This window comes from Chiloscyllium plagiosum, chromosome 22, assembly GCF_004010195.1.
Source record: "Chiloscyllium plagiosum isolate BGI_BamShark_2017 chromosome 22, ASM401019v2, whole genome shotgun sequence".
Lineage (NCBI taxonomy): Eukaryota > Metazoa > Chordata > Chondrichthyes > Orectolobiformes > Hemiscylliidae > Chiloscyllium > Chiloscyllium plagiosum.
The window spans coordinates 33,467,272-33,477,450 of record NC_057731.1 but is presented as its reverse complement, the minus strand read 5'-3'; the positions used below and the strand labels follow the sequence as shown (position 1 = coordinate 33,477,450).

At 36.9% G+C, this 10,179-nt stretch overlaps 1 protein-coding gene across 1 annotated transcript; it reads right to left on the bottom strand.

Annotated features, from left to right (window-relative positions):
- Window positions 1–169: 169 nt before the first annotated feature.
- On the bottom strand, window positions 170–4,788 carry LOC122560970 (regulator of G-protein signaling 10-like). The gene is made up of 2 exons (XM_043712216.1): window positions 4,611–4,788; window positions 170–558 (listed from the first exon to the last, which is right to left on the bottom strand). Exons 1-2 carry the CDS (start codon window positions 4,776–4,778, stop codon window positions 409–411), a joined length of 318 nt encoding a protein of 105 aa, XP_043568151.1. The 5' UTR covers window positions 4,779–4,788; the 3' UTR covers window positions 170–408.
- Between the last annotated feature and the right edge of the window lie 5,391 nt (window positions 4,789–10,179).

The following is a 10,179-nucleotide window of genomic DNA, read 5'->3' as shown; positions in this document are numbered from 1 at the left end:
GCCTATCACCCTCACCTTAACCTCCTTCCACTTATCGCATTTCCAAAGCCCCTCCCCCAAGTCCCTCCTCCCTACCTTTTATCTTAGCCTGCTTGGCACACTTTCCTCATTCCTGAAGAAGGGCTTATGCCCGAAACGTCAATTCTCCTGCTCCTTGGATGCTGCCTGACCTGCTGCGCTTTTCCAGCAACACATTTTCAGCTCTGATCTCCAGCATCTGCAGTTCTCACTTTCTCCCTGTGTTGACATGTACCCTACCTGAGAATACTCAGTACCATAATTTACAGAGATTACATGCATGCTTTTCTCCAACACAGTCAACACTTAACCAATAGGCATCATTACAGTCCATTAGCAAGTAAAGCTAAGAAAGCACACAGTTGTTATGAAGCTAGTCCACAAGTTTAGTTATCGATTATAAATCCTGGATGCCCTCTTCGGTACAGTTTCATCAGAATCTAGGGAAGTCTTTCCACTTTCTTCCAGTTGCTTGACTTGCTGGCATAAATCAGATTTCAGAAAACGATTGTAACTGTCATATTTCATAAGAGTAAATATCTGAAAGATAAAAACGTAACGTGTCAAACAATGATGCAATCAAACAGCAGCACTTTTATCATCTATGAAACTATGTGATTCATTGAAGTGAAAGCTACTTAAAGTAGAAATTATATTGATTCATGTATACTTCTTAAAAACTCAATTCCAAACTAGAAAAGAACAACTGATGCTCAACTGTTCAATTACAGCATTGCCACGTGATGGCACTGATCTCTTCCAATCTTTACTAAAGTCTGTGCTCCGTGGATCCTCAGAGAAATATAGGGTTAACTTGTGGGGGGAAAATGCCATCTTCAAGAGTAAACAATATGTCTACACAGTCTCCTTTAAACTGTAATGGCACAGAATTGCTATTTTCAAAAGTGGCTGAATTGAAGAACATTTTCTCATTCCAATGTATATTTCTTTTACACTCTTTCCTATCACCAAACAGGTGGTGACATTCTGCACTTTCAGTTCGTCATTATATTTTGACGTAGAAGTTTTCATGTTTTACAAAATAATTATTTGAAGGGCAAGATTAAAATAAAGAACAACCTTAGGATGGGCAAAGAAAACTACCAAAAATAAAAGATAGAATAAAGGAATTAATTGTATGACAGACTGAGCCATGGATTTATAGCCATTTAAAAAAACCTGAACAGGCTAAAATATAGGTTACTTCCAGAAAAGCAGAAACTAGACCCTCAGAATAGGAAAAAAATATGGCAAAATGGCTCCTTTATTTAGACCACATTAATGGGAACTGCAGAAGTATTATAACTTTTTAAAAAATATTCTGATCATTAGTTCCTAAAATCATAGGGTTAAAAATGTAAACATATTGTGAAATGAAGTACAGAATCATGATTGAGTGCTCAAAACTTCATGCAATAATGGTGGCACTAACTGAAATACATGAGACAAACATGAGAAAACAACAAGGAACACACAATGGAAGTAGAAACAAAAACAGAAATTTCTGGAATAAGTCAGCAGGTCTGGCAGCATCTGTGGAGAGAAATCAGAGTTAACATTTTGAGTCCAGTGACCCTTCTTCAGAAGGTGTTCAGAATCATGCATTGGAGCAGAATGCTGTGTCAACTCCATCAAAAACAGCAGGCAAATCAAGAAGGAGGTTATCTAGAAGATCATGTGACTTTGGTTAAGCACGATTTCTGTACAGCAACAGGGACAGAACCAGGATTCAAAAGAGGAGTTCCAAGAAAGATAAATATAAATAGGGAGTGGGGAGTAATAACAGGTTCAAAGATTTTGCCTAGAAAAAACAGGCTCTTGATAGGAGGTAAAATCACAGTAAGGGCAGAGGGGAACTGGTATGAAGTAGCAGAGGCAGCTGAATATGTTATGATTTATGTAATGAAAAGGTTCAGGAGTTGTTGCCCTTGTTGTTGGAGGTTAGAATGAAGGAGGCATGGTCAGAATAGAGTCAGTTCTGAAGAGAAACCAGGTAATCTTTGCTTTCTTGGATGGTATTTGAGCTGTGGTCAGTTTTAGTGATTGAAAGCATAGCTGATACTGCTTTAAGTGATCTAACTAGATATTTTTCCTTTACTCATTCAGAGGATGTAGATATTACTGGCTATACCAAGATATATTGCCAATCCTAACTGCCCAAGGGATAGTTTAGAGTCAACCACAATCCTATGGGTCTAAAGTCAGATATAGGCCAGACCAGGGAAGAATGGCAAATTTACTTCCCTAAACCATGTTGTGTACCCAATGGATTTTTATGATAATCAACAGCAGTTACAGAGTTTCCATTAGACCAGCTTTTTAATTTCAGATATCTACTGAATTTGAATTTCTCCATCTGCAATGGCAGAATTCAAACTTATGCCCCCAGAGCATTAGCCTGACTTTCTGGATTGCTAGATAATTGACTCCCCACTTATCTTGAACTAAAAGACAATGGGTTTGTCCATGTGGATATACCAGGGACAAAATAGGATGAGAAATAGTAGTACAAGGGACAAAAATCACAACTGTTCATCACCATCTCAACAAGTTTACAACTGCCTAGATGTCATATTGAAGGCTCACAAATTAGATAGGAAGAAATTTGAGAGTACAGAGGTGAGTGAGTTGGGGGAGGAGATTTTAATACAGGGCGAGTTATAGAAAGAAGTCGGCTTAGACGTGGGGGATGATAGGAAAAATTGAAGGAGAGCAATACAAAAGATTGATCAGAGTTTGCCTCATCAGTGATAGTAACAATAAGTCGCTCTGCAAATGGGTATGGGATTTTAAATGGACAGAAAATTTTCAGGAGGAAGGGAAGGTACTGTAAACACAAAGGTGAGGGTGCAAGATGATTTGAGGCTATTGGAGAGTTGAAGTGATTGAAATCATAGATAATAAGTTGCTCAGTGCACAGACTGAAAGGAAGAAAGCCATGGGGGTATGTGTGAGAAATTTGGAGAAATATTTGATGGGTGGTAGAGGTTATTATGTCAATATAAATGTCTACAATATATAATCATTACATGGATGGCAAGAGCTTTAGAAGTAATTAATAGTGGTCTACTAGGTGAATTTACTGATTCAGAGTTGGACACATTTGTGCTGCACCAAGAGAAACTTAACTCCAACCTACAGACTGCAATTCTTTTCAAAACATTTGGTTTTCAGAAGGATCTGGATGTGGAGATTTCCCTCTCACACATACCCTCATGGCTTTCTTCCTTTCAGTCTGTGCATTGAGCAACTTATTATATAACAAAGGAAAAAAAAAAGACTCTAAATTATCTCCATAAAAAGGTAAATGAAATTGTAAGTGTACTTATCCATGTTTGAGATACAATAAAAGTAGTCCATTTGAAGGGCTTAATGTGAGGAACATATGACTGTCACTTTGATGGCGGTTTATAAATAATCAAAACTGGGTGTGCAAGTGTAAAGCCTGACTAGGTATGTTAAATGTACTGTTTTTATGTAACTACAATCTATACATATCTCAGGTACAATGCAAGCATGAAGAGAAATTTGTTTAAACATTTGTATAAACTTCCACTATAAACAAATGATAACTGAGGTCAATGCAATTAAAATGAGAAAACAAAATACATACCAGAGCAGAAATAAACACTATCAGACATATGATTTTAAAATATAAATGTTGCAATCTTGATACTTGACTCTTTAAAAAAAAAATTAACTGAAACCAAAAGAATGTATAAAATGTGAAGTTCAAACACACAGAACTATTGGTGCGAAGCAAAATAGCATTAATCATGATGTTTGAAATTAATATGCAAAATTGAAGTTTCCAAAATGGATGTCAAAGGATGGTAATCACATCCTGTGAAATTGATCTCTGATTAATGGGACAGAGTTTTTGGTTTTAATGACTTTGTTCCTTACATTAAAAAAAAATATTACATTAGAAAAAAAAAAATCAGAGAGTCAGCTATGCATGTTTAAACTGAAATAACTGGCATTTTGTTTTGGTCTTTATATGCTTTTGTTATAGGGAGGAGCTGTAATGTGGGATAAGAAGTTGAAAGAGACCAGTCAAGGAATACAAAGCAGCCTGTAGGGATTAGGCAAAAAGAAAACATTGGGCAAAGTAAGAATCCAGAAGTGGCCATGAGATTTTGGGAGAAAATAATAGAGAAAATAAGCAGAGAAGCTTCTCTACAGTGCCTTTTCATTTTCCATTATCAGCCTTTCAACAAGCCATTGAACATAGTGGTATATGCAACTGCTCCTCTCGGCATTCTGTGACAAATGCCTGTCCACAGACTTAGAGACTGTTCAGGCTTATTTCTGATAAGTGCCTGATCCTTGTGCTGAATCCAAACCCAGAATCCAAAAGCATCTGGGCATCTGTCTTTAACCATTTATAATATTATAATCAATACCTATACAACAACTATTAACATAAGCATATAGCAACCAACAGACGAAAGAGCCAGAAATTGAAAAACAGTCAATTTGCTTTTCAACCTCCGCATTGCAATTAAATAGTTTGAGGTAGACCTAACTGTTATTGCAATAAACACTTTCAAAAGTTATCTATCCATAAAAATGAACATGAAATATTTTACCTGGTCTTGCAGTTTCTGAAACATGAATGGATGTGGTTGTGCCAACATGCTCTCACTGATTCGAGACTGTCCCTCCACATTTACCTGTGTTGCGGCCTTACTGCACAGAAAAGTTTTGTAGATTTGTTGTGCCTTACCATGAAGCTTCATCAATGGAACAAAAAGCATTCAAGGAATTAATATATAAGGTTTAGACCTAAAATAACTGATACAAGTAATTAGAATAATAGCTAAAATGCATACATGTTCAACATGTTATCCCTACAATATAGGACAAGACTGTACTTTCAATATTCTAGATTTGGAGATGCCGGTGTTGGATTGGGGTGTACAAAGTTAAAAATCACACAACACCAGGTTATAGTCCAACAGGTTTAATTGGAAGCACACTCCTTCATGAGGTGATAACACAGAATTTATAGCAAAAATTTGCAGTGTGATGTAACTGAAATCATACATTGAAAAATTGATTGTCTGTAAAGCCTTTCTTCTATTAGAATACAGTGATAGTTTCACTTCTTTCATGTGTAAATCACAAAACCTTTTTTTTAAAGTTGCATTCTCGGATTAGCTGTTAACAATGGTGATACCTAGACAATATGTTGAAGGTGTTAGCCCCCTGTGTTCTCTGTCTATGACCTGATGTCTAGATTGATTCTAATCTAAAAAGTGAGGTAACAGAGTTTTACATAAATTCATGCGGTTTTTGAGCTCAGAGTTCTACATGAATGTATGCAGTTTTTGAGCAAAGTGCAATTTAACTCTGCACATGCACACATATATTTTGTGGGGTGAATTTGTACTTGCAGAGTTAAATTACACTTTGCTCAAAAATTGCATACATTCATGTAGAACTCTGAGCTCAAAAACCGCATGAATTTATGTAAAACTCTGTTACCTCACTTTTTAGATTAGAATCAATCTAGACATCAGGTCATAGACAGAGAACACAGGGGGCTAACACCTTCAACATATTGTCTAGCTATCACCATTGTTAACAGCTAATCCGAGAATGCAACTTTAAAAAAAAGGTTTTGTGATTTACACATGAAAGAAGTGAAACTATCACTGTATTCTAACAGATGAAAGGCTTTACAGACAATCAATTTTTCAATGTATGATTTCAGTTACATCACACTGCAAATTTTTGCTATAAATTCTGTGTTACGATCGAGCCCTCCACTATCACCTGATGAAGAAGCGTCGCTCCAAAAGCTAGTGTGCTTCCAATTAAACTTGTTAGACTATAACCTGGTGTTGTGTGATTTTTAACTTCATTATTCTAGTTTTATATAATTTTATTTTGTACATTTTGGTGAGGTTGAGACATGAAGTTTCTATCTTATTAAGCAAAGGTAACAGAATCAAATTGTTCTATGAAGAGGTTAAAGAAAAATCGAATTTATTTTAATTGCAATCATCTAAAAATAAAGATAGAATATCAAGTATATAATTAGGAATTTGGGTTTTTACATATAATAAATGGTTGCATCATGCAAGTGTGTCAAGGAGACCACAAAAGACTGTACATTTGAATCTGTTTATGGCAACTGACTTATAATAACTTACTGAGTGGCAATTGTGATACATTTTTAGGATGACGGCTACAGATTTACAGAGTTCAGCATAATCGGAGATGCAGAAATACTCAGTTTCTTTGCAAACAAGTATACAATCTCAAAAAAGAGATAAATTCAAAGATGTGAGAATGTAGACTATGTGTGGAAAACTTCGTCCAGCAACATTTTAGGGGGCAAAAAGTGAAAATCATAGTACTGTCCTATAGGACAGAAACGAAGAATTGGTACTGTGGAGGGTTAATACACAAAACATATTTCCTCAAAGTATTTGCTGGAATAGGCATGAACCACCCCACTGGAAAATTCCAAATAAAGTTAGTGTTAGACATAAATGAGACATCCTAGACAAAAAAACCCACAAAATTAATAAAGCTTCAGCAACAGATGATATCTACTGCTAAGCGGGACAAGGGAAGAAATCTGTGAAGAACCGATTCCTGGCAGTGAGTCCAAGTTGAATAGTGCCAATTTTCCAAAAAAGAAGAGGGATTCTTGACCCTTATAAACTTATTTGTTGTACTCCGCACAATAACAGAACTAATCAAAGTAAAACTGAAGCATTTGGTGGCTGTCAATGATAGTGACCTATACAAACAGTACTGATCTAGCAAGCAGAAGCTACATCAGAAGAGGAAATGTAGGCCTGATCAATCCTGTTACTTTTGACAAAGTGATCCCAAACGGTTGTTAAATATACATAATGTGGTGTGCCACAACATAAAAAAGATTTGACAAGCTTCATTATGAAATGCCACTGGTTTAGCTCAAAGTAATTCTGTAGACAATTTGGGAATGGATACAAATTTTGGAACAATAGAAAGGATTAAGTCAGGATGGGGTTAAAATGTTGAATGCGGTGCACCAGAATCAATGCTAGGACTCTACTACTCTTCCTAACTTGAACCTTTGATTTCATAAATCCTTGTTCAGATAAAAGAATAGGGATTACATATCAAAGTTTGCTAACAAGTGGGAAAGTATGCTGTGAGGAAACATGCAGACACTGCAATGGGAAATGGGGTAAATAATTGGAAATAAGATAGCAGATGGGGTACAGGTGAATGTGAGATTTTACGCTTTGATGGAAAACTAGTAAATCTGAAGGTCTTGCATGTAAGTTTGCTTGCTGAACTGGAAGGTTCGTTTTCAAAATGAACCATCCAGTTCAGCGGGCAAACTTACATCTAGAACCTCAACTTGAACTACAAACCTTCTCAAAACTTGCTATCTGAATGCCTTTTTTTAAAATGGTGAAATACTTTCATTCAAATGTTCAGGGAGATTTGGGTACCCTTGTGCAGGAAGCACAACAAGAGCATGCATCCCAACAATGAGCAGTTGGGAAGGCAAATGTATATTGCCATTTTTGCAAGTTATTTGGAGTGAAAAACAAGGGATTTATGTTATAATTATACAAGGCCTCAATAAGACTACCCCTGGAGTACTTTGCATGGGTTTAGTCTCTTTAATTCAGGAAGGACTATGTGTCTTGAAGGTGGCAAAGGTTCACTAGATTGAATCAGGTAATTACCATGTTGTCTTATTAGGAGAGATTTGGTCAAAAAAAACTGCTTACTCGCTGGAGTTTGGAAGAATAAAAGGTGATCTAATTGAACTGAGAAACTCTAAAGGGGTTTTAATCGGGTAGATTCTAAGAGGGAATTTGCCATAGTCTAGAACGGTGGACATTGCTGATTTTTGAGACTATCATTTAGCGTTGAGAAGGAGGAGAAATTTCCATTCAGAGGATTGTGAATCTTTGAAATTCTCTAACCCACAGGACTGTTGATGCTCAATTGTTCAGTACATTAAAGCTTGGGATAGATAGATTTTTGATCCTAGGGCAATCAGGGAATGTGGGAATTGAACAGGAAAGTGGAATGGAGGTAAATCGATCAGTATCATAGGAACAGGTAATCTGGTCATTATCTCACTGATTTTTGTGTGAGCTTGCCATGTTTAGATTAGATTCCCTACACTGTGGAAATAGGCCCTTCAGCACAACAAGTCCACACCAACCCTCCGAAGAGTAACCCACCCAGACCCATTCCCCTACTTACTCCGACTAATGCACCTAACACTATAGGCAATTTAGCATGGCGAATTCACCTGACCTGTACATCTTTTGCATTTTGCATTGTGGGTGGAAATGGGAGCATCCGGAGGAAACCCATGCAGACACAGAGAGAATGTGCAAATTCCACACAGATAGTCGCCCAAGGTGGGAATTGAACCTCGGCCCCTGACGCTGTGAAGCAGCAATCCTAACCACTGGACCACTGTGTCGCCCCATGTCATCTGTAATTTGGCAGTCACTTTTCTTACATAAAGACTCGACAAAACTTTAACTGGCAAGGTGCATTAAGACATGTGGTGGTCATTCAAAGTGCTATACAAATGGAGCCTGTCTGTTTTCTTTTCATCGTTGTACGATGTTACTGAAATATGAAAACAGACAGGAAAAATTTGGGCTTTTTAAAATCTAGAAAGAAGTAAACACCATTTATAAGCAAATGGCATAAAAAATGTTGATTCAGAAAATTATGCCAAAATACATTGTAAAAATAGGTCAAGGGAAAATGGGTTGAATATAGTAATTGAAATCAATTCTAAATCAGCATTTATGTTTTTCAAATTAAAAGTGATCAACATACGACACAGGCATGACACCTGGGCAGTAGAGTGGAGATGAAAACTAGAATTATTTTTTTCTCTATTTGGTAATTCTGGAAAAAAGAACTAAAATAAACCAAGACACCTTCCTCACCCATATATAACTCATGAATCAAAAACTAATATCAGACTAGTCCTCTGAGTTTACTGCATGAGTTTGATTTGAAAATTATACAGGACCTCGTGTTTACAAAGTTTGGGATGTTGGATAGAACTTTAGTTAGACCACCATTGGAATATTCCATACAGTTCTGGTCACCACATTACCAGAAAGATATGGAGGCTTTGGAAAGGGTACAGAGACAGTTTACCAGGATGTTTCCTGAAGGAGTGATTGGACAAATTTGGTTTGTTTCCACTCAAACATCGAGGGATGAGAGGCGACCTGATAGAAACTTGAGAGGCATGAACAGAATGGATAGTCAGAATCTTTCCCCCAGAGTAGAAATGTCAATTACGAGAGAACATAGGTTTAAAGTAAAAAGGGGGCAAGTTTAAAGGAGATGGGAGGGGTAAGTTTTCCTTTTACAGAAGGTGGCAAGTGCCTGGAATGCATTGCCACAGGAGGTGGTGGAGGCATACACAATAGCAACATTTAAGAAGTATTTTGAATAGACAGGGAATAGAGGAACACAGACCGTGCAAAGGCAAAAATGTTTTAAGTTTAGAAAGACATCAAGTGTCAGCACAATTGCCGAAGGGCCTATATTGCTATATTGTTTTTGTTCACATGCGGGAATAGCAGGTTTCACTTTTTTTCATGAGCAAACTCTCATTGTTGTTTTCCTTTCATATCCTGCCTCAATCCCCACCTACAACACTCTGTGCCCCACAGTGTAATGCAAATTTCTCTAGCTTTCCTCAGTGAGTCTTTGGCATTTCTGACTAAAGTCAATATAATGCCAAAGCACAAGCAGTTACGTGCTGTGTGTCCATTCCCAGGCAGTATTAAATGGTGCTTGTGCAATTACTAGAATTTAAAACTGATGAGCCTCAAATTTTATACAGTAAAACATTTATCATGCCGTGTTAAATCTTCCCTGCTGGGATGTAAACTTTACATTTCAGATTTTGTGGAGGGTATTGTGTTTCAGCATGCCTGAGTTCAAGGATGAAATTTAAGAAATAAGAAGTCAAAAAATATATTGATATCTATCGGTAGCATTAATACAAACAGACCTAGGGCTTTTGAGTCATGAAAGAAGATGTACGAAAATGGGAATGATATACCAAATCCTCTCTGTCTACAGGGAAGAGGGGCAAGGACTTCCCAGGGAGACCACTACCATATACTATGAAGGACTGCACAATCAGAT